The sequence below is a fragment of the Cricetulus griseus genome, chromosome 2, assembly GCF_003668045.3.
Source record: "Cricetulus griseus strain 17A/GY chromosome 2, alternate assembly CriGri-PICRH-1.0, whole genome shotgun sequence".
Lineage (NCBI taxonomy): Eukaryota > Metazoa > Chordata > Mammalia > Rodentia > Cricetidae > Cricetulus > Cricetulus griseus.
In genome coordinates this window covers 221,577,757-221,602,901 of record NC_048595.1, presented here as the reverse complement: position 1 = coordinate 221,602,901, position 25,145 = coordinate 221,577,757, and the positions used below count along the sequence as shown (strand labels likewise).

Here is a 25,145-nt window from a genome sequence, read left to right as displayed (position 1 = left end):
GCTCTAATTAGTTACTCTACATAGCCAACTGGAGCAAAAGGAATTATCCTGTGCTGAGACACCATTTGCTGAGATTGCTAGAATCTATAAGGGCAAGGATAGGGTTCACATAAATTTAATTGCCCTGAGTCTGGTTTTGTCTTGCCTCATGATATTTGAGCCGGTAACCATTTCTGCTGCTTTAACAGTAGATAGAGTTTGAAGCCTGTGTTTGCATCAGTCCTGTAAAGTTAGAGCCTTGTAGAACAGGATCTTGGTAAGTGAGGGGTTGATATCTGGAACAATGCATACCATCAAGAGCTTCTGACTGCTCTAACTAGCATTCCTTAATGAACTCATTTTAATCATCTACATGAGTTTGTGTGAGTCCTTCTTTGGAATGTTGGTATTATTTCAGTATAAAGGATACTGTTACTGTTCACTTTCCTATCTCCCCAAGAAAGACACATAACACTCAATGTTCCAACAGGGTCTTCGCGTTCGCAAGACTGAGTTAGAGTGGATGGATCATCTTCAGAAATCCTGAGGTGGTCATCCTCCTGTATATAATATGGTGTTATCAACATGCCTCCTAGATGAACTTTGTCAGCAGAGTGAATATGAGAGGTGCCCCAAACCCCAAAGTCTATAATCCCAGAAAGCAGTCAGTATGTGACTAGATTGTAGGAGAGTTGTGTGACCAGTTGTGTGGCCCCGCTGAAGGCAGTGAGACATCTGAAGCTGGACTGTTTTACTTAGATCATCCCTCCGGGAGCTCTGGCTAGGCAGAATGGTTAAAAAGAGGGTACTTTGAAGAGCTGAGTTCAGTCTGCTTCCACTTGACCTAATGACAAGTCTCCTTTCCGACCTCTACCTTCCCTACCTCCTCATCAATTTTCCTTTCCCTCTTCCCACCCAACCCTCTAAGCAAAAGTATTGATTTGCCATCTCCCCAGGTCTTCAGGGGAGCAGACATCATTTGTATCCTGACATGCAAGTACAGGGTTAATACTTAAACATTCATCAGGGCTCTTTGTGTATTTTCTCTCTTCTGCATTTTCTTGTTTATACTGATAGTTTAGGAATCTTATTTTGGCCAGCTCTCGGTGGAATGTAAAGTTTCATCTCATATGAAACAAGGAAAACATGTATAAACAATTCTTGGTAGTCATGCCATTTGGCATTACTAAGATCTGGAGCTTTGCTATAGATAGACTGGTGGTTTTAGTCTCTTTCATTTTGTCATAAATGTGGTTTGGATTAAAATAATGATAAATTTGTCTTTATTTTTGTGTTGAGTTGTCTCTTGACTATATATCTTCATTGTAGAAATTTTGAAATATTTTTAATTATGTGTCTGTTTATGTCTCTGTATGGTCATGTTCACAGGAGTGCAGGTGCCTGAAGGCTAGAGGCATCAGAATTCCTGGAGCTGGAGTTACAGATGATTGTGAGCCACCAGACATGGGTGCTGGGTCCCCTAGAAGAGCAGTAAGCCCTATAAACAACTGAGCCTTCTCTCCAGCTCTAGATTTGTCTTATATGAAGAAACAAAACATTGTTAACAGATGTCAGAAGTAGTGTGTCATGGGGTGATCCATGCAGGTGTGCTGTGACATACAATTGATGGACAATCAGTGCTCTTTTGCTAAGTTCATGAAAGATGCTAAAGACAGAATAGCAGTTAACTAATGGAGAGGCATGAAAAAAAAAGGGCATGTCATATATATAGTTCTTCTTGCACCTGAGAAGCAGATGATCTTATGGGGTAGAAGCATCCTTCCCTATACACACACACCACATACATACACCACACACATGCACACACCAGGTGCTCCTCTAACAAGATAGCCAAGATTCCCTGTAAGTGAATGTATAGACTACATTACTAATATATAGATCAAATAGGCTGATGAACACTGGAGCACAGTGTACTTAATTTAAGACCGTTTCCAAAACCATGACAATAGGCAACTGAAAATAGACACAGAGATAAGACACTATGAATGAAAATGACGGGCTTATTTAGAGGCAAGCACCTACTTTACTCCAGGAGCTACTGTTTTGTGTCTCCTCTCAGTAGAACATTCTAGGGGTGAGTGTGCTCCTGGGACACACCACAGCCAGAGGATTCTACCAGAGGTGCAGACAGTAAAGACATCGATTTGGCTGGGCGACATGGAAACTGGTGCTGCTTACCATCGATCTTGTGTAAGATAACAAAGCAGGATTGCTGAGATGATGTGAGGATCCCACAGTCACTATCAAAGAATTGAAAAAGTGAGAAGTAATGTACCTGGCCCAAGGTACCTGTAGCATAATGAAAAAGCTGAATGGTTTTATTCATATTCCTTGTGGTTAGAGTCATTGCTCTTGATTAGTGTTTATATAAAAAATATGCAACTGGGCATGGTGGAGAATGCCTTTAATTGCAGCACTTGGGAGGAAGACAAAGGCAGATCTCTGAGTTGAGGCCAGCCTGGTCCACAGAGTAAGTTCCGGGACAGCTGGAACTACATAGACAAATCTTGTCTCAAAAACAACAACAATAATCAAAATGTGCATCTATCCTTGTGGAACTGGAGCTCAGTGCTTTACTCTCAGCAAGAGATAAGTACAAAACAACTTCAATGCTCAGGGAACATTAAATGGGGAACACAAAAGTGCCCAGAGGAAAGGGCACAGTATAGTAGCAGGCATCCTCCAAATCCTAGCCAAAGTTACTCCATTTTGCAGCAAAACAAGCCACAATTAGATGATGTTTGCCTGGGACACCTAGTAAGAGCAAGAATAGAGTCTACATAAGCTTGTAAGTTTCCCAAGTATATTGTTGTGCCCAAAATTCTGAACTCCAAAATCACTAAGAGGCCCATTTTGATGCAAAAGCAAAGAGTCTATTATTGCAGGTGTTAACCCCGTTAGCTCAGGCCTTTCATCCATCCACCATGGCAGATAGCTGGAGAAAAGACCCTGAGAAACAACGAGACAGGGATCTTAAAGGGCAGTGTAAGGGGAGTGTCCAGGGGCATGCACAGTCTCAGGATTGGTGTGCCTCCAGGCTTGGACGACCTGCCCTGTGTTGATTGGTCAGCTGGTTGTTATGGCCCATAGGCCCTCCCAGGGGGCAGTCTTACATCAGGCCTTGCTGAGTCACTCCCATATGGGGGTTACAGGACAAAGACAGGTTGTCAAACTCTAGCCAGGCTCAGGAGGTTACAGTGGGCCTCACATTGGAGCCTTTTTAGGCCCAACAACTATATTTGTAATCAACTGAACCCCAAGCAGCTGGCACGCTATGAGAGATTTTCTTGATCAGATCATTTGAGGTGGGAGGATCCACCCCAAATCTGGACAATACCTCCTGGTGGCAGCCCACAGAAGAGGACAAGGAAGACCTTCTTGCCCTCACTCTCCTGCCTCCTGCTGAGGCATCCCGTCACTAGTGTTAGAACCTACTTCTTCATGATTCTAGTGCAGACTGAAGACTATATGCTCTCAAGGAATTCCCAGGGACTCCAGCACCAGATTGGGACAGCTAAGACATCCAGTCTCCTGGACTGAACAACTACCAGATCCTTGGCCTTTCCATCAGGTTATAGAACCTTTGTGATGTGAGGGCCACCAGGCAGAAGTAGGCCACTCAGAGTAGTCCCTTGAAGGTTGATTGTACTGCCTTTGGTTCTAGTCACCAACATGTGAGGGGTGGCTGTTATATGCTCATGTCATCATGAGCACCATTTATCTTCTCCATAATGATGGGCTATGACTCTGTGAAACTATGCACTAAGACAATAGACCTTCCTTCTTCATTTTGCTTCTGTCAGGTATTTAGGCATAGCAGTAAGAAGAGTAAGTAAATAAAAGCAACTGACACCTGCTTATCACACCTGCTGTGCATTCACCTTTCTTGTGATGAAATTATAAAATATGTAACTGGTTGACAGGGAGGGAGTGATACAGGCTTGTGATGTACTTAGACTACAACATTTATTACTGTATTTCAACACAAGAACTGTGGTACCACCCCAGTTCATCTGGTAACTGAGATGGCTAAGTGATGAGTGGCAGGTAGCACAAACAGTGTGGACATACTACACAAACTGGTGATTGACATCCTAGGTAGGAGAGCAAGAGGAAGGAGATTTCATCATTAGAGTAGTGCACAGTGTAACACCTACAGACTATTTCTGGAACTTTCCATTTAATTTCTTTGAGTTACAGTTGATTCTGAATAACTGTTTCTGAGCAACTGAGGCCTCTAAGAAGAGACCTTGGGCATGAAGTGACTACTGTATGGGCTTTTGATAGTGAACCACCATTTTTCCAATATGCATTACATGAGTAAGATCCACTCAGTAGCATAGCTGAATGTGATGGTACCTGTCTGTAATCTTAGCAATCTGGGGACTTAGAGAGTGAGGCTCAAAAGAATTAAGAAAAAGACGTATCCAAAGAACTGTAATGTATCTAAGTATGAAAATATGATTGACATTTCAACTTCCACATTGCCATTCATCCTCTTAAAACTACTACTTGTCGTGTTTTGGTTATCCATTATAATCTGAAAAGGCTATTCAATACTCTTCCATTTCCAACCATATATCTACTAAAGACAAGATTTTCTGGCCTTTATTGAAACCAAAATAGCATTGAAATAGAATGGATACAGAGGCAGCTGTTGTTATGCCAGGCATTAAAGATGTTTTCAGCAATATGAAACAATATAGATCTCACTATTCTTTAAAAAAAAATTTAAACTATAAGTCTTTGACATATGAAATATTGGTAAAAATGTGCTAGTTAACAAGTTCTGGTTGACTATAAATTAGCTTCCCCTTGGCCTGTTTTGTGATGGTGGAGCTGGACATGACTTGTGAAAACCTTTCTCCTTTGTCAGCTGGTGAAATGTTACACTTTGTCCAGAGAGGGTGCTGAGTTATGGTGCAGGGCTATAGCCAGGGCAAGTACTGGGCCTCTGGAGTTTACCACTCCACCTTCACTCAGTGCAGAGGAACTCAAGTTAGATTCTTAGGGATGTCCACTCCCCACACTCCTTTCATACATATTTATCTGCATACATCATCCTATCACCTGGCAGAACTTTTTACACTGACAGCTTCTCTTTGAGGGGTTATAAACCTCAGCTTTGGTCACTGATGCTATTTTATATTCTGTAGCACACAGACTAACTCAAGGCACAGTCTTTGGGGGTTGGGGGGTACACACCTGTAATCCCAGGAATGCTGACCCTTCCTCCTCTTCCTCCTCTTCTTCCTCTTCCTCCTCCTTTCCTTCCTGCTCCTCCTTCCTCCCCTTCCTTCTTCCCCTTCCTCCTTTCCTTCTCCTCCTTCCGTCTTCCCCTTCCTCCTCTTTCTCCTCCTTCCTTCTCCTCCTCCTCCTCCTCCTCCTCCTGTTTTTTGACACAGAAGAAGTATTCTGTGTTGCTTTGGAGCCTGTCCTGAAACTCACTCTGTAAACCAGGCTGGCTTTGAACTCACAGAGATCTGCCTGTCTCTGCCTCCCGAGTGCTGGGATTAAAGGCATGGGCCTGGCTTACTTCCGTGTTCTTAACTACACCACCACAACAAAACAAATACAAACCAAGATAAAAACAAACAAAAGCCAGACCAAGAACCCTCATACTGAGATAACTAGCATATAAGATGGTATGGAAGCATTAATGCAGCAGACCCTCACTTTTTAAAGGGCACACTTTTCAACACTCTCATTCAGGATTGTTTCCAACAGGTGGATTTGGATGAATGTGCTTAAAGCCCAGCAATGGTTTTTGGTGCTATTCCCCTGTTACACATAGACACTTGGTTTTTGTTTTTTTTACATATAGACACTTTGAAGTGTCCACTCCTTTTAGCAGTTGTCCATTTTCTATTGGATAACACATTTTTTCTTAAGACAGGGCCTCCTGTAGCCCAGCCTGTCCTTGAGCTGTGCTGTAGATAGAGCTGAGGATGACTTTGAACTCATCTTCCACCCACAGAGTGCTGAGATTATAGGTGCGCAGCTATTAAAAGTTCTCTTTATTAAATTCACACATTTCAAGTAAAGAGTGTGGTGTCTCCTGACTGTACTATATGAGGTTGGAAGATGTCTCAGAGATGAAGAGCACTTCCAGAAGTCCTGAGTTCCGTTCCCAGCACCCACATCAAGCAGCTCACAGTAACCTGTAACTTTACCTCTAGATGATACTATACCCTCTTTTGACCTCTAAAGAAACTTGATCATATGTGGAACACAATGCACACAATCACTCTCACACACATACATATAAACAATTCTTTTAATACAAGTAATTTACATTTTTTTAGTAACCTCAGCACTTGGGAGGTGGAGGCAGGAAGACCAGAAGTTCAAGATTATCCCAAGCTTATTGAGGGCAGGCTAGCCTCAGGTACATAAGACCTTGTATCAATCAAAGGGGGAGAGATTATTTGTTAAGAGCATTTACTCTACAATTGTGAAGACCCAGAGTTTAGGTCCCAGCACTTATGTAGCAAGGGAGTGTTCCCGAATAGTGATGAGGCTTGGACATGAAGGTTTCTGGGGTTGGTGACTTCCAGCAGAGCCCAGGACTTCTGCATGTGCACTGCACTCATATGTGTGTAATTCATATATTTACATACATATACATACCTATGTTAGGGATAAGTACTGAACTACTACAGGTTTCCTCATTGAAACCCATGTTCCTGAGGTCTGGATCAGCCCCAGCTATCAGTCTGGGGAGCAAGAGTTCCTCAATGTTCAGGTTAGCTGTTTCTTTGGGTTTCACCAGCCTGGGCTGGACTCCTTTGCTCTTCACTGGTCCGTCTCTGCATCTGGATTCCAGTTCAGTTCAGTGATTAGTTGTGGGTGACTGCTTCTACTTCCACCAGCTGCTGGATGAGGGCTATGGGGTGGCATATAAGTCAGTCATCAATCTCATTATCAGGGGAGGGCATTTAAGGTAGCCTCTCCTTTGTTGCTTAGATTGATAGCAGGTGTCATCTTTGTAGATCTCCAGACATTTCCCTAGTGCCTGATTTCTCTGTAAACCTAAAATGTCTCCCTCTATTATGGTATCTCCATTCTTGTTATCTTCTATTCTTCCCCTGACTCAGCCTTTCTGCTCCCTAATGTCCTTTGCATCCCTCCTCTTTCTCCCCTTCTTACTCTCCTAGCTCCCTCCCACATCTTCCCATTCTCCCAATTTGCTCAGGGGATCTTGACCCTTTCCCCTTCTCCATGGGACCACGGGCAGTATGGATTATAGGCTGGTAAACCTATACTCTATGTCTAAAATCCACATAGGAGTAAGTACATACCATTTTTGTCTTTTTGTGATTGGGTTACCTCGTTCAGAATGGTTTCTTCTAGTTTCATCCATTTTCCTGCAAATTTCAAGATTCCATTGTTTTTTGTTTTTTGTTTTTTTCCCACTGAGTAGTACTCCATTGTGTAAATGTATCACATTTTCTCTATCCATTCTTCAGTTGAGGGGCATCTAGGCTGCTTCCAGTTTCTGGCTATTACAAATAGTGCTGTTATGAACATTGTTGAACAGATGTCCTTGTTGTATGAATGTGCTTCTTTTGGGTATATGCCTAGGAGTAGAATTGCTGGATCTTGTGGTAGACTAATTCCCATTTTCTTGAGGAGTTGCGATACTCATTTCCAAAGTGACTGTACAAGTTGACACTCCCACCAGCAGTGGAGAAGTGTTCCCCTTTCTCCAGCATTAGCTGTCATTGGTGTTTTTGATTTTGGCCATTCTGACAGAAGTAAGATGGTATCTCAGAGTTGTTTTGATTTGATTTACATTTCCCTGATGGCTAAAGATGTTGAACACTTTCTTATGTGTCTTTCAGCCATTTTAGATTCCTCTATTGAGAATTGTCTATTTACCAACTAGCTCTTAAAACTTAAATTAACCTGTTTATATTATTCTACATTCTGCCACGTGACTCATTACCTCTCCTCAATACCGTATATCCAACTTCCTTTGTATCTGGCTGGCAAAGAATCTTCCACTTCAGATTCTTTCCCAGAGATCATCTATCTTTCCTTGGAAGTCCTGCCTATCCTCCTACCTAGCTATTGGTTGTTCAGTTCTTTACTAAACCAGTCAGAAGGTGTCTTAGGCAGGTGAGATTGAACAGTGACACATCTTCACAGTTTACAAAAAAGATTATCCTAACATCTCCATATTTTAGTTCAATAAAAGGCTCTTTCTCTAATATCTATAACCTATATACAATAAGAACAATTATCAAGTAAGAATTACATTTACAATCCAGTCCATTTGTATTTGGCAACTTTGGAGAAAGTACTATATTATCTATCCTATCTTGGTGAGTCCAAAGTTTTTTTATGTAAATTACTTTCTATCACAACTCTTATTACCATCCTAAAATAATCCTTTTAAACCTTAAAACATTTTCTTAGATAAACAACTTAAGCTTTTATGTCTCTCAACCTTACAAACTTTACATCTCTTTGAGACTTTTCTGAATTTGGTAACAAAGACAACTGTAAAACTGTAACTAACAACCCCATCAGAGACCTGAGAAGGATAAATATTACCTGAGTAAACAGGGAGTGCAGAGCAAGCAACTTCCAAACTACAGAAACGAAAGAGACAGCTGGATTCCTGGACAGTCACCCAAAGTTCCTCTGCAATATTGGGGCATCCATCTTTGGACTACAGGCCTAGAATATCTGACAGTTTTTTTGTGAAGCAGGAATTTTTGAAGGACTGGCCTACCTTGTCTTGGCAAATTTTGGCAGTCAACTCCTTTCTGTCCTCTTGTCCAATTTGGACAGCATACTGTCAACAGTTGAGGCAAGGGCAGTTTCTTGCCCAGTGGCTCATTGGTCACATTGAAAGCAAACTCCGTATGGAGTTTCTTCAATGCCCTGTGGTATTGTATTTCCCATCCTTACATGGCTTAGTCATCTTATATTACTTTACTCTCTCTAAAAGACTTTATTATTTTCATACTGTTTATTTTTAATGACTGTCTATATCCATTTTCTTTTCTTTCTTCAGCACCTAAGCACATTTTCAAGCATACTGTATCTGTACCTGTTCAGAGGTTTTTTGTTTTTGTTTTTGTTTTCGGTCTGGACTTGGCTTTTTACACACCTGCAACCATTCTCTGATCATGTGAGCCAAGCCTTAAAGTGGCAGGCCACACTCCTGACTGACCAGACAGGAAGGGGCAGCCACATGCAGCAAGCACTCACAAGCCTGCCTGGAGACTGTGATGCTAGGAAGCTGTGTCTGGCTCCTTGTCTGGAACTTTTCTCAGGTTTCTCAGGCCCTGCACTTGGATATACATGCCCAACATTAGGCACCACATGTAACTGGTCTTTCTTTGGACTGCCAGCTCCTGAATAATGAAACGGCTCATTATTTCTCTTCAGTATGGTATGTCCAACTTTTTCTGAGTCTGGCTGGAAAATCTCAGAGTATTTCGTAGAGTTCCCATCCCTGCTCAGGAGTCCCTCCTATCCTCTTCTGCCTAGCTATTGGCTGTTCAGCTCTTTATTAAAGCATTCAGAAGGTGCCAGCCAGGGTCACATAGTAAAATCCCATCTGATAAAAAAAAAATAATAAAGGAGGTCAGTAAGGCAGTTTAAGCTTTTAGAAAATGTAACCTACATTCCTCTCAAAGGGACATGGAAGCACATTGTGTGAAAGAGTGCTTTGTTGCAGGAGGTATTTAAATGCATTGATGACAAAAACACCATGGACTAGGTTCAAATTATCACCCATGAAGATAGCTGCTGCTAAATGCAATCCAAAGCCTAGGCTAGAAACATCTTAGCCTCAAGAAGATTTTATGTTTAGTTAGTCTTAATTCCCTTTTAAACTTTAAAATTGTGTTCTTAATTATTATTTGTTTTTGTGTATATGATAGAGGAGGAGGTGCATAAGCCTCCACACAGGTCAGAAAAACTTTGTAAAGTTGGTTTTCTTCTTCCCTGGGTTCTACAGATCACATTTATGTGTTCAGGCTTGTGTAGCAAGCACAAAGCAATGTCATCAGTCCCAGAATAGTAAACTGTGATTCATTTCCAGGAAACATTTTAGGCACTTGGAAGTTTGAATGCGAAATAAGAATAATTCACTTTATTCCTTTAATAATTTTAACTTCTGCCTTTGCTTTTGCCCATTTTAACCTGCATTCTCTTTGTATGTCCCAAATACTGAATTATTTTATTCGGGATATCTGTACATTTAACAATATGTTCCTTATTTGAAAGGCAAATGCCATCTGTACCTGTTCACATGCACACACCCCACACATACAAACACAAATATAAAAGAAGTATTTTTCTTTTTCTTTTCATTTTTTTTTTTGAGACATGGTTCCTCTGTGTAGCCTCTGGCTGAGCTGTAACTCACTCTGTAGACCAGACTGGCCCTGACTCAGAGATTTACCTGCCTCTGCCTCCCAGAGATGAGATTAAAGGTGCATGCCACCACCACCTAGTAAGAACTATTTTTCAATATCACTACATCTATAAATACTAGTAGATAAGCATAATAAAATCAACTGATAGCCAGATGTTGGTGGCTCATGCCTTTAATTCCAGCACTTGGGAGGCAGAGGCAGGAGGCAGAGGCAGGTGAATCTCTGTGAGTTTGAGGCCAGCCTGGTCTCCTGAGCGAGTGCCAGGATAGGCTCCAAAGCTACACAGAGAAACCCTGTCTCAAAAAAAAAAATCAACTGATTATTTTCCTGCATTCTTTTCACATCTACAGATAAATGCATTATTTTGTTTCCAAGCATCCTGCTTTGGTTTTTACAGAAATGCAACACGATTACTACTGAACCCCAAATTCAGGCCAGTGGCAATTAATATTAGGTAGAAGGAGTATATTTTGGAGAACAAGAGAACGGACGCTGCCATTATTAGATAAAATATAATGCAAATAGTAGAAAAAATGTATAAGTTCAACCTACAAAAAAATGCATATACCTAGTCTGGCCACCTGCACCTTATAGTAGTGACTTCCAGGCTTCTGCAGTGTACTAAATCTGTGTCCTGGTCTAGTCCCAGCACCTTCTCCCTCACCTTAGCCAACATTTAGGCTTTCTCTAAGATCTGGCAGACCTTCATCCACCTCCAGGACCCTTTGCACTGCCTCTACCATTCCACTCCATACCAGACTTCCCACATCCTCCTTTAGGGTCTAGCCTGATGACTGACTACCCCTGATCTTTTCATACATGCCTTTTTCCCTGGACCCCACAACCAGTGCACAAGCCTAGTCTTACCTTCCCAGCCTTCAATGCAGAGGACTCTAGGGTTGGGCCAGTATCCTCTCTACCCATCTGCCACACCACAGGACTCTCCCGCATCATACCCAACCTTTCCACTCAGACCTATCATCCCCACACTCCCAGCTTGGAACAGGAAGCAAACCGTATATAACCAGCCCAGTCCCCTCTGCCCACATGACTTCATTTCACTCAAGACAATCCCAACCTGCTTCCACACCTTCTCCTCTCTCCCACACTGCTCTGTCCATAACAATCTTAAAACTTCCAAAGGAGTCCACATGCTCAGATCTCATCACAGGACTACCAATGATGTGAAAGATCAAGCCAGGGTCTCCTCCCTCAAACCTACTGTCCTTTAGGAGTGTTTGCCCATGAGAATTACCAAGATGAACTTCAGGAAAAAGAAATTAAAAGAACAGTCGTAAACCTCAGATTTCAAGGAGTTGAAAGAAGACAAACAATTCAGTAAAATCAAGGAGAAAGAGTTTAAGGAGAATAAACATCAGACAAAACACAAACATAAAGCTGATAGAAAGATGAGGACAATTCAGGATTTGAGGATGGAATTCAATAAAGAAATAGAAACATTGAAAAGGGCTCAAGCTGAAATGAAGATTCAGTTGAAACCGCCAGTAGCCCAACTAGAAAACTCAAGGGACAGCTTTATTAGTAAAATGAACCAAAGAAGACAGAATATCAGGTTTCTAAGATAAAATAGAGGATCTATACCAAATAAATAATAAACATGAAAATTTAAAATACACAGGAAAGGAAGACACAGGAAATGAAAACCAAAAACTGAAAACTTTTGAATTAAAAGCATAGATGAGGGAGAAAGAATGCCTGCTCCATGGCACAGATCAGATCTTCAATAAGAGCATAGAAGAAAACCTTGCCAAACTAAGGAAAGGCACACCCATACAGATACAAGCAGTACACAACACCAAACAGACAAGGCCAGGAAAGAAAATCCCCATAGCATGTGACAGTCAAAACAGTTAAGTATATATCAAAAAGAAGTATATGGAAAGCTGAAAGAAAAAAAAAACAAAACTTGGCAGTAAGTAATCAACAGCTTTCTCAAGATCTGCTCAACAAGAGGGAAACTATCCCTGGAAACCTGTCTAACTAGTTGGTAATAGTGAAATCATGGCTATTGGAAGGGAACCTACAACCACTAATTTACTAAAAGCAGCATAATCCATAACAACCTACAGACATTTGTCTTTATATCCACAGATAAGGGTAGTCTTCACCCCTCTTCAAGGAAACTTCTCTTTGTCACAGTTGGAGACTACTACAGAAGACCACAACCAGCAGATATGCAGTTGTTGAGCCTGGTCCCAACGGATACATTTACAAATCACTTGTATCCAAGGCTCAGGGAGCATTGGAAGAGTCAGAGAGGATCAGGAACTTTGCTGTGAAATTGTGTGTCTCCTAGTAGTGTCAGTACATCCTTAGTCTCACCAACATGACTGCCCAAAAGTGAGCAAAACAAGGACATGCCAAGTGGACAGGGAAAAGTGCAAGCATACACAAAGAAGTATAGGCAACTGAGTAAAACTGGGATCTGGAGGGGTGGCCGTCCCCAGGGAAGAGCATACCAATTGGTTGTCTAGTGCAAAATAGCACTGAAAACAGAGAGTAACACTATATGGACTCAACATGTTATATTTGAGAATATATGTGTATACACAAATACATAAATGCTTGCAATAACAATTGATGACAAAAGAGAATATGAATTTGAAAGAAAGGGGGAGAGTTACATGGGAGGGTTTGACAGGAGGAAAGGGAAGTGGGGAATATAATCTTAGAGTTACTATTGCTGCATTGAAACATCATGACCAAATCAAACCAAACCAAACCAAAACAAAACAAAACAAAGCCGGGGAATGGTGGCACACACCTTTAATCCCAGCACTCGGGAGGCAAAGGCAGGCAGATCTCTGTATGTTTGAGACCAGCCTGCTCTACAAGAGCTATTTCCAGGACAGCAGGACAGCCTCCAAAGCCACAGAGAAACCCTGTCTGGGAAAAAAAAAAAAGCAAGTTGAGATAAGTGTTTATTTGACTTATACTTCCTTATCACTGTTCATCATCAAAGGAAGTCAGGCCAGGAACTCAAGCAGGGCAGGAACCTGGAGGCAGGAGCTAGTGCAGAGGCCTTGGGAGGGTGCTGCTTACTAGCTTGCTCTGCCTGCATTTTTATGGAACCCAGGAACACCAGGGATGGCACCACCCACAATGTTCTGGCCTCTCTCCCACCAATCACAGCTGGAGCTTATGGAAGCATTTTCTTAATCAAGGCTCCTTCCTTTCAGATAACTCCAGCCTGTGTCAAGTTGACACAAAACCAGCCAGCACAGTAATTAAAATACAATCTCAAAAAAGCATGGTTGACAAAGTATTTGGACCCAGTGTTTGTGGGTGTGGTTTTTCCCTAGCTCAGCATGAGGCAGAGGCTTCCATCAAAGGTAGAAAAGAAGAGAAGAGAAAAGAAAAGAAAAGATCTTGCTATGTAGCTCTGCCTGGCCTGGAACTTGCTGTTTATAGCAAGACTGCTGGGATACAGAGTAGCCAAGGCTGGCTTTGAACTTGGAATCTTTCTGCCTGAATCTTCCCAGGACTGAATTCTAGATGGTCACACCCACAAATACTATTTGCATATTTATAGGTTATAAAGTGCTGTCACGCATGCCTAACTGGAAGATTACATACTGTTGCCAGAAATATTTCACATACTTGCTACTTTTGTAGTGGGTGGGGTCTCTTTTGTAAGAGCCTCATGCTTTGTCTCCCAAAGACCCTATTCCTAATACCATTACAATTTCAACATATATATTTGGGAGAGACGCTCTCTGAGGTGCTTAGACACCTGCCTACTTGCAAAAATTCCCTTAGTATAGTGTAATTTGCTATAAAATGACCTTATAACAGGTATGCAGTAAAGGTGTCTTCTCTGGCTAAATCATGGAGAATGTTTGTTTCCAAGGGACTTGCTTCTAGCAAGCTTCACTGCTGCACTTAAGATCTTAGAGCTGGGGTTTGGAGATGAACAATCAGAAGGCCTGTCCTAATTTCCCAGAAGATGACATGTAAAGTTTAAATAAACTAGGAAATGGTCAGCATTTAGAAAGCTGAGTCAGAAGGCTTACCACACTTTCAAGGCCAAAATGCCCACTTAGTGAGTTTGAGATCAACCTGAATCACAGCTTGAGAGCCTGTCACAAAACAATTCCAGATGTGGCGGTACAAGCCTTTAATCCTAGCACTCTGGAGGCAGAGATAAGCTGCTCTGCTCTCTGAGTCCCAGAGAGGGCTAAACAGTGAGGCCCCATCTAAAACAAAAAATACAAGCCGGGCGTTGGAGGACACTATAGTTTAAATATCCTTTCCAAAACTCATGCTAAAATATAATTGTGAGTATACCGGTATCAAGAAATGAGGCCTTAAACCGGGCTTTGGTGGCACACGCCTTTAATCCCAGCACTCTGGAGGCAGAGACAGGCGGATCTCTGTGAGTTCGAGGCCAGCCTGGTCTCTAGAGTGAGTGCCAGGATAGGCTCCAAAGCCACAGAGAAATCCTGTCTCAAAAAACCAAAAAAAAAAAAAAAATCCAATAAATGAACAATATGCTAATAGTGGACGGAGACTTACAAACCGGTAAGGAGGAGTAACAATGGTTTTCCGGTTCATGTTTTAGGTGGTTCAAATTGAAAGTAATATTTACAAAACTACATTTTATTTTATATTTATTTATTTATTTATTTATTTATTTATTTATTTATTTGTGGCAGGGTTTCTGTGGCTTTGGAGGCTGTCCTGGAACTAGCTCTTGTAGAACAGGCTGATCTCGAACTCACAGAGATCCGCCTGCCTCTGCCTCCTGAATGCTGGGATTAAAGGCGTGTGACACCACCGCCCGGCCAAAAATACGTTTTTCTATTTTTTTTTTTTAAATTTTTTTCCTTAGTTTTTTTGTAGGCAGGGGCTGTAAGCCAGGACTAGAAACCAAAAATACGTTTTTAAAGACAATAACATTATACACTCTTCTGATTTTCACAATGTCAACTGTAATAAAAAAAATTTCCAGGCTTTTCAGTGACTGTGAAAAGGCAGAAACCAGACACACCCGAAGCGGTGTGTTACTGAGTTACTGAACCCTGCCTTCTCCAGAATCAGTTCTCCGTACTTTTCCCCTAAAGTGTGACGTCCTAGGGACGGCGGGTGGAGGCTCTCCTAGGCGACAGCCGGGACAATCCGGCGGAGGCTCGCCGTGTCGCAGTCCCGCGGGCGCAGCTCGCCCCCCGCACGTGACAACTCCACGGGAACCTGCGCCGAGCGCTCAGCATTCTGAGGAAGATTGGGAGCCACTCCGGAGCCGGCCTCGTGACGTCACGAGCACGATTCCTCTCGTTAGCCAATCAGAAGGTCCGACTGCAGGGAAGCCCCGGGCGGCGGGGGCCGCCAGGGCGCGTGCGCACGGGCTCCGCGTGGCTATATAAACATGGCTGGCGGAGGCGCGCCGCGGGCGGTGCGGAGCGCGCGTGGGGCGCTGCTGGACGCTGCGGGTCTGTACGGTTTTGAAATTTCTGGCGGGGAAGCGCTCGGTGCAAGCTCCCCGGGTGGGAACCGAAGTGACGCCCCGAGGGAGCTGCCGGTCCGGGAGCTTCTGTGGCGGGACCGGGACCGGTCTGAGGCGCGCACGTGCGGGCGCCTCTGAGGGAGTGCCCGGTGGTGTCGCCGCCGGCCGGGCCCGGAGCGCGCGTGTGCCCCGCGATGCTGCGGTGCCCGGACTGCACCCGACTCCGCTGCCGCCTGCCCCGGCTCATCTCGCCTCAGCTCCGGGAAGGGCAGCGCCGCTGCCGCTGAGTCCCCGAGGGGATGCCGGCGGGCCTCACGGAGCCGGCCGGCGCCGCCGCTCCGGTTGTGGCGAGCGCCTCGGGGGCCGTGACTATGGCCCCCGCCGCCGCGCTGCCCGTGCGAGTGGAGAGCACCCCGGTGGCCCTGGGCCCCGTGACTAAGGCTCCTGTCAGTGTCTGCGTGGAGTCTGTGGCGCCCCAGCCCCTGCCATCCCCAGTGGGGACCCTAGTGACCAAAGTGGTTCCTGTCACTGCTCTTCCTAAACTCGGCGCCCCCAGGCTGCCCGCTCCTCAGATAGTCACCGTGAAAACTCCCGGCACCACGACAATCCAGCTGCCTGCTAATTTGCAGCTGCCTCCAGGTATGTGATCATCTGTGCTCGCCTGAAGTGACTCCGGGTCGCGGCAGCCCCTCTGTAACTCTGAGGAACTTAGGGAGAGCCCGTCGGAATCCTGGTGTTCCAGCGTGCGAGCGTGCGAGCGTGCGGGCGGTGATTTGGCCTTATCATTCATGTAACCTCCAGCTTCATTACTGCATTTTCGTATTTAAGAAAACGATCTTTCCACCCAAGTGACACAGTCAGATCTGGAAGACGCACTTTCTAGATGGCCCTGGAGGCATTGGCTGGTACCTGGATGGGGACATAGGCACTAGCTGTAGTTAATCTTTGTGTGGAAAAAGGACGAGTGAAAAGATTCTTTTTAAAAGGAAGTTTTTTTTTTTTCCCAAACTTAAGGCGAAGAGTTTTTTTTTTTTTTAATTTAAGCAAGTTACAGTAAATTTACAGAAGTGATTAGACTTTTTTTCCCCTTTGAGACAGGATCCCTTGTAGCCCAGGCTGGTTTTGAACTTCCCTGTATAGGGGAGGATGACCTTGAACAACTCATGTTTCCTTCCAAGAGCTAGGATAACTTGTGTGTGCGCCTCTGCACCTGACCAAATGATGCTTTCTACACCGTCTTAGCTGTGTAGTAAGTGTAATTTCAATTAGAAGATTCCTTTTGTTTTAGGGAACAAATGACTAGGTTGACAGATCTGAGCTGTGCAACTGTTGTATTTGATGCAATGCTCGAGTGTTAATGAGTGGTTGTTTTTTATCCATTGGAGACTTGTGTTGGGCTGTTTTGCTTTGTGATGATATAACTATTGTAAATGTCTGTTGTGTTATCACGTGTTCCTTAATTGAAAAATATCTTGAAATTTGTTTTACATTAATTTTGCCAAGCAGTAAGTGGTAATCGAACATGTTGATAGTATTAAACTATCTGGCAAGAGAAGCATGCCCATACCAGAACTATGATTAAGCCAGGTGGTGGTGAGACACGCCTTTAATCCCAGCTCTCAGGAGGCTGAGATGTGCAGATCAGTGAGTTGGAGGCATAAGCCGCACTCCTCCAAGGCCTCTGCATCAGCTCCTGCCTCCGGGTTCCTGTCCTGCGTGAGTTCCTGTCATCACTGCTTTTGATGGTAAACTTTATATGGAAAGCGAAATAAGCCCTCTCTTCCCTAAGTTGCTTTGGTCTTGGTGTTTCGTCATAGCAATAGTAACCGGAAATAAGACCAGAAGGTAATGCTGTATTTGGTTATGGACATCCTGAGCTCATTATGTTCTGCACATTTCACAAAACTTTCGGTACAAGTGGAGTACACAAGGTACCTCCTTTTGTAAAAAGCAGTAATCACTGGAATACAGTGTTTGCCAGTTCTAAATTGCTATACTGCCTGCAGTCTTACAAACCAGTAATGAATATATTTGAATGAAATTACCTGCTGATTTGTTACAGTATACATTCTTGTCTAGTCATTGAAATATTTTTTTTTAGAAAGAGTTAAAAAATACTAATATAGAAAATTATCAAGAGGGAAAACTTGTTAAGTTATAGCAAAGTATTTATTTAGGGCTTGCCATGCTAGTCACTTTTAATATATTATTTATGTTCTTTTATTCTCTCCTCATAATGTGCAGCTAGCAATAAGGGAAAGAAGTCTGTAAGGTAATGTCAGTCAAGTAACTCAGAACAGTGGATTTTAATCCAGGTCTATTTAGCTATACTTTGTCTAAAATGCTGTGGTTACCACATGAATATTTACAGTATACTTCATGGAACATCAGTGCTGAAAGGTAACTTAAAGATTTCTGAGTAAAAACTTGTGTTTTCTAAATCCAGAAACCTAATCATTTGAAATGTCCTTGGGTTTCATTATAGCAAAATAAGATCATAGCCTTAGTCTTTATACTAAGTTGCTTGGGGGAATTTCTACTGGTGTGTAGCAGAAGAGCCAATAGAATGAAATGACAATGACTTACTGTAGGTTATAAATTGTATTCAGTTCAGATGTGCTGATAATTAACAGTTGGTTACTCAAGAATGTGTGTGTGTCAGTTCTTAATTTACTGAGATAAATACTTTTGAGTACTTAACTTCTTTCAGATTTTCCTTTGAATAGAACTTGTTTTTAAAAATAGGAGTATTTGTCCAGGTCTGAGGGTACACAACACTTTAATTTGAGCACTTGGAAATTCAGAAAGCCCAAGCTTAGGCCTATAATCTCAGTGAAGAGGCTGAGGCAAGAGGATTACCTCAGGTTCGAGGCCAGCTTGGCTTACAGTGCAGTGTGAGACCCTGTCTCAAAACTAGGAGCTAGGCAAATGACGTGGCTGCTAAAAGCACTAGCAACAAAAGCATTAATTTGTTCCCTTAATATAGTGGTTTTCACCCTTCCTAATGCTGCAGTTCCTTATGTTGTGGTGACCTCCAGACATTAAATTATTTTGTTGCTACTTCATAACTGTAATTTTGCCTCTGTTATGAATTGTAAATATCTGCTATGCAGGATATCTGATATAACCCCTGTGAAAGGGTCATTCCGTCTCCAAAGGGTCAGACCAACAGGTTGAGAGCCAGTGCCTTAATAGAACCCATGTGAAAAGCTGGATGCAGTGGTATACATCTTTAATCCTTGTTATCCTAAAGTGAGATCAGAGACAAAGACAGGAAAAGAAGACATTGCCTCAGAACAAGGTGGTAGGAGAGAAATGACACCCTGAAAGTTATTCTCTGCTTTTTATATAAGTGCTTCTCTCCACACTAAATAATCTTAAACAGAAAGATGTTTAAATATGTGCAACTACAGGGTTTTTAGGGAGTGTGGTCTAAAATAAAAGATAAGGGGGGCATTTTTAGGGAACTAGAAGGTATTTCAGTATTTTTTTCAGTAAACATGTAGGACTTTTAGGTCCAGTTGTGGCCGTTTCTGAGTCAGTTTAATGTATAGTATCATGGGCATGGTTCATTTTTCTTTCTTTTTGTACCTGTAATTATCCTTCCAGAGAAAGTGTCAGCAGTCAAGTTTGTCCTAGTCTGTATTCATAGTCTTCCTACTATGATGGTACTATTGCACAACTTAGTGTTATTGCTTGCTAGTAATACTAGTTCTGGCTACACTAAACCTTGCTGCAGCCATAATTCACTCTTTGTAGTGACTTTAGCTTCCCTAGTTTTAGGATTACAGGCATTCTGGGATTACAGGTGTGAATTACCATTCCTAGCTTCCTGAGTTGTGTGTAATGTATAGATGTATGTAAAAAAAATTTAAGGTTTTTGGCTGTGCTAGAGATTGAATACAGGGCTTTGTGTGTGCTAAACAATTAGTCTACTGCTGAGCATCCTCAGCTTTCTTAGTTTTAAATACCAGCTTCTAGGCTGAGCATGGTGGTTCACACCTTTAATCCCCAGCACTCTGGAGGCAGAGGCAGGCAGATCTTGGAGTTTGAGGCCAGCCTGGTCTACATAGTGTGTTCTAGGACAGCCAGGTCTATGTACACTTTGTATATATTAAAAAAATCCCAAATCATAATAGTAATAATAATACCAGCTTCACTGAAATATAATTTTTATAATTTCAAAATTGGAACAATTGCCAGGCACTGGCACACACATTTAACCTCAGAACTCAGGAGGCAGAGGCAGGTGGAACTATGTTAGTTCGAGGCCAACCTGGTCTACAGCTTGAGTTCCAGGACAGCCAGAGCTACACAGAGAAACGCTGTTAAAAAAAAATTCATAAACAAAGCAACAAACCTATTTTCAGTGAATGCTGAAAATTTTGATTTAGCCACCTAAAAAGTGTAGTCTTTGAAAAAAAATACATATATGCCTTTTCTATTCTGTGATACTATTTTTATGACTGATTTTCACTTACTGTTATATAAATTTTTGTTATAAACTCAAAAGCTTAATATTTATCAATATTCTCTCTCCTGGAGATAAGGTGTTGATATGTAACTCAGAATAGTTTTGAACTTGTGATCCTCTTGCCTTTGCTTTCAGAGTCCTAGGATTACAGGTGTGTTCTCCCATGGCCAGCAGAAGTTGAATGTTGGCCGGGCATTGGTGGCGCACGCCTTTAACCCCAGCACTCGGGAGGCAGAGGCAAGCGGATCTCTGTGAGTTCGAGGCCAGCCTGGTCTCCAGAGCAAGTGCCAGGATAGTCTCCAAAGCTACACAGAGAAACCCTGTCTCGACAAACCAAAAAAAAAAAAAAGTTGAATATTATACTTTGGGGCAGGGTGCTATCATGGAAGTCAGAGGACAGCTTGTAGAAGTCAGTTCTCTTCTACCGTGTGAGTGGCCAGGTCTTTAATTCATGTATTCAGGCTTGGTGGTAAGCTCATTTACCTACTAAGCAATCTCAGTAGCCAAAAAAATTAATTTTTAATGCAGCATAATTGATTATTTAATAATTCCCTTATTGTCTGTTTAGGTTGGTTGCTTCCCCCCTTAATCCCCACCTCTACCGACAGGATTTCTCTGTGTACCAGAGCCCTGGCTGTTCTGGAACTTGGTTTGTAAACCAGGCTGGCCTTGAACTCACAGATCCTCCTGGCTGGTTGCTTATTATTTTTTATTATTTACTAAAGTAGATGTTTTTGTATTTAGGTTATGTTATACATTATGTTTTTTGTTGGGATAGATAATATGGCCAACAGCATATTTTGTTATGTACTGATAATTGCAATATAAGCTGGGATTTGTGCTCAATGTTACAGATACAACAATAAGTAAGGCAAACATTTCTCTCTTGGAAATCTAATAGATTTTCTGGGTTTTCAAGGATTACTTTGGCCTTAATTTTCCTCTAGCACTGTTATTTTTGAAAAATAATCAATGCATTTATAAAACTAGCAACAAATACGCAAAGTAATAGTCACTTGAAGTCTTTTAAAAGTGAAATTTAATAGAGAAATAAAACCTGCTATGGCAGATCAAGCTCTGTTTTGACCAGTGAAGAGTGGTTAAAACCTAGTAATTGCTTTTCTTTTTTATTCAATTCAGGAAATGAGAAATGGGCAATATATAAACTCTGCATAGGAAATTATCATATGAAAAGTTAGAGGAATTTGGCTTACAGTACCTAGAGGAGAATACAGCTGAGACATACATATTTACAGGACTAAGTGTCAAAGTGTAACTAAGGTAATTTTGTATGGTTGTAAAAGTAACCCTTGTGTCTTATGGATGCTAAAGGGAGACAAATTCTCTTTGCATATTAAGGAAGAGCTTTGTGCTCCTAGTCTGCTTTTGAAAGAGTGATGGTTGTGTATCTCAGTTTTCCTAACTCTGGGTTATTTGAAAAAAGACTAGAAGGTCACGAGTCAGGTAATTTGAATTGTAGCAGTTGAGTTAAGAGTTTTTCTGGATCTTGATATTTATAGGTCTACTATTCTTTAAGCACACTATTTACAAATGCTAAGAACATGGAAAAATCAAAGAGCCTCCATCCAGATCAGACTCTGCCATTTGAAACATAACATTTCACAGAATTAAAAAACAGCCTGTTAGATTATGTGTGAGGGAGACAATGGATACTAGTCCACTTTTAAAATCTTATTATTTATAGAGGAAAGGTAATCTGTTACCCAGTGTATAATTTCTTTTTCTTTAGAACACAGAATATCTTTTATTCCTTGATAATTTCTTACAGTGTAAACAATGTGTCTGCATCATATTCATCCCAGTTCCCACTTCCATTTTCCCCAGGCACATGCAACATGCCCACTCCTCTGTTTATGTCTCTCTCTCTCTTTCTCTTTTTTTTTAAAGCAGCCACAATTGAATTAATTAATGCTACCTGTTGGAATGTGAACTTGATCCTGAGCAATTCTGCACTCATTCCCATCTTCTGACTTTTACAGTCTATTCATCACTCCCTTTGTGTTCTCTGAGCCTGGGCAGAGGCTGAGGTTGATGTAGATGCCCGACTTAGGGCTGAGTACTCAGTAGTCACTTGTTCTCAGCACTTTGATCAGTTATGATGCGTCTGCATAAATTCTGACTACTGCAGAGAGAAGGCAGCACTAATCTATGTGTGTAAACAAATATTGAGAAGGCAGTTTGACATCTTCTTGGTTTAGCAAGACAGCAGTAGTAGGATACTTCACCTTAGGGCCTATGGTCTCCAAAGCCGTGCGTTTTTGACCAGGTTTATAGTTCCAGGCATGAATTCCTTCCTGTGGAACTGGCCTTAAATTCAATCCAAAAGTAGTACCCTCAACTGTCGTATCACTATTGCAGTGGTGGTACATCTTGTCTCATGTATGGGTTGCTCTGTTACCATTGACACTTCTTCCTGTGGCCTGCTATAGTACCTTCTGGCACTATGAAAATTAGTCAGCAGGAAAGATGTTTCCAGGTCCATTCTAACTTGGTTTCTCTATGTCCTGTAACCAGAGTGTGGAGTATCTTCAGCAACAGGGTCTTGCCATCTGGTTCTTGCAGGCTATCAAGAATAATGGCATTTGCTTGTGTAGTTTTGAGGGCCTCTGGAGCCTCCATGACCAGGAACTTCTTAGGGAAATATCCCATACCTGGTACTTTAATAACTCATGTTTTCTGGGGAAAGCATTGTCCACTAATATGTGATAACTAAGTGTTCAAACTTTCTTTTGCAATTATATTTTAAAATTAGCTTAAAAATTAGTGGCTTTTAAATTTTTATAAATACTTTATTATTGTTTTTGTTATTATTATGTATTTCTTCTCTTTTTCTTTTAAGTTTCTCAAGACAGGGTTTCTCTTTAACAGCCTTGACTGTCCTGGAACTTGGTCTGTAGACCAGCCTGGCCTCGAACTCTACCTGCCTCTGCCTCCCAAGTGCTGGGATTAAAGGTGTGCACACCACCACTCAGTGGATTTTTAAATTCTTTTTGAGGCAGGGTTTCTTTGTGTCATTGACTGTCTTAGAACTCTTTGTAGACAGGAGTGGCTTTGAACTCAGTGATTTGCCTGCCTCTGCCTCTGGAGTGCTGAGGCCAAAGGTTTGTGCTCAAAGAGCCAAGTTTTAGGTTCATTAATTTTTCTCAATTTTTTGTTTCATATTATATTGTTTATCTTTGTTCTAATCTTTATCATTTCTTTTTGGTTTTTCGAGACAGGGTTTCTCTGTGTAGCTTTGGAGCCTTTCCTGGCACTCGCTCTGGAGACCAGGCTGGCCTCGAACTCACAGAGGTCCGCCTGCCTCTGCCTCCCGAGTGCTGGGGTTAAAGGCGTGCGACACCAATGCCCGGCTCTTTGTCATTTCTTAAATGTAATTGTTTTAGTTTTTATTTTGCTCTGCTTCCAGTGTCCCAAGGTGAGGGATTTTTTTTTTTTTTTTTATTAGTTCTATTTAGGGAACAAGCTTGTTTCACATGTAAGTCCCTTCTCCTTCTCCCTCCCCTCACCCCCATCCCTCCTCCCTCACCCCCAGCCTACCTCCCCACCCCAAGGTGAGGGATGTTAATGGTTTGAGATCTTTTTAAGATAGAGATTTGTAGCTATAAATTTTCTGGTAAATATCACATTGATTACACCCCATAAATGTTGCTATTCATATTTCATTATCACTTATCTCTGTATATTTTCTAATTTCCTTTCTGTTTTTAAAATTGATCCATTGGGTGTTTTTTTTTTTTTAGGAATTATGTTGTTTAATATCTGTATATTTGTAAATTTATCAGCTCTTCTGTTATTTCTATTTTCATCCTATTGCAGTTGGGCACAACACATTTTATAATTTCAGTAATTTTAAATTTATCATAGTCTGTTCTGTGTACTAATGTAGTGCTCTTTTTTTGTTTTAGATCTGATTTTTATTAATCTGTGTTTCTCTGTGTTTTGATATGTGCACATGAGAGCAAGTGCTCTCAGAGTGTTACGTCCCCTGGAGCTAGAGTTTGAGAGTCTCCTGATGTGTTCTTCCATGCTGCTAATGAACTCAGGGTCTTTGGAAAGAGCAGCAATCATTCTTAACTTCTAAGCCATCTCGGCAGTGCCCTCTGCCACTGTGTAGTACTGTGTGGCCTGGAATTTAAGAAAACCAGGCTGACCTTGAGCTTGAGTGGTCTTTTTTCATCTTCCTGAGTGCTGTGATTACAGGTGTACACCATCACACCCAGTTTAAATAGTTCATGTTTAATTTTTTTCTCTGTATACAATCTTATTGTGGGGTAAAATATTCTCTGAATGTGTGCTAAGTTGAGTTGATATATACTGCTTTTCAAGTCTTTGTCTTCCTTGTTGGTCTCCTGTGAGTTTTTGGTGGTGGTGCTAGGCATTGTCCTTAGGGCCTTGTATAAGATAGGTATGTCCCCTTCCAATTTGTCTAGTTCTATATATACATTTAATGAAAATGGTGATTTTACAAATGTTGAACTATTTTTCTTGTCATTTACAATTTTTGTATGTATTTTATACTTTGTAGTTTTGTTACCTATGATAGAATCAGATTGTTGTTTATAGATTCTTGGTCTCTTAGTCAAGGAATGATATATAAAGGCGATACACATAGGGTACAAAGTAACAAACTTTATTCTAAAGAAAGCCATAGTGTATATCAGAAAGAGACACTATCATTATTCACAGCTGGCCATGTGATTGAGTGTACTAAGGACCTAAATAATTGTTTGGGACTTCCTGTTGAGAAGAAGGGCCTGGATACTAAGGGATTTAGTTTTGTTTCCATTGA

At 41.7% G+C, this 25,145-nt stretch overlaps 1 protein-coding gene across 2 annotated transcripts in view; it reads left to right on the top strand.

Annotated features, from left to right (window-relative positions):
• Positions 1-15,772: 15,772 nt before the first annotated feature.
• The window catches only part of Taf4b (TATA-box binding protein associated factor 4b), a 115,193-nt gene continuing 105,820 nt past the window's right edge, over positions 15,773-25,145 (top strand). The window contains exon 1 of one of the 2 annotated variants that reach the window (XR_004768374.1): positions 15,773-16,500. Coding sequence is in view for 1 of the 2 variants with exons in the window: in XM_027404368.2 (XP_027260169.1) it covers positions 16,161-16,500 (340 nt within the window). In the remaining variant the exon portion in view is untranslated. The remainder of the gene's footprint in view (positions 16,501-25,145) is intronic. The other variant, XM_027404368.2, reaches the window with a different exon arrangement.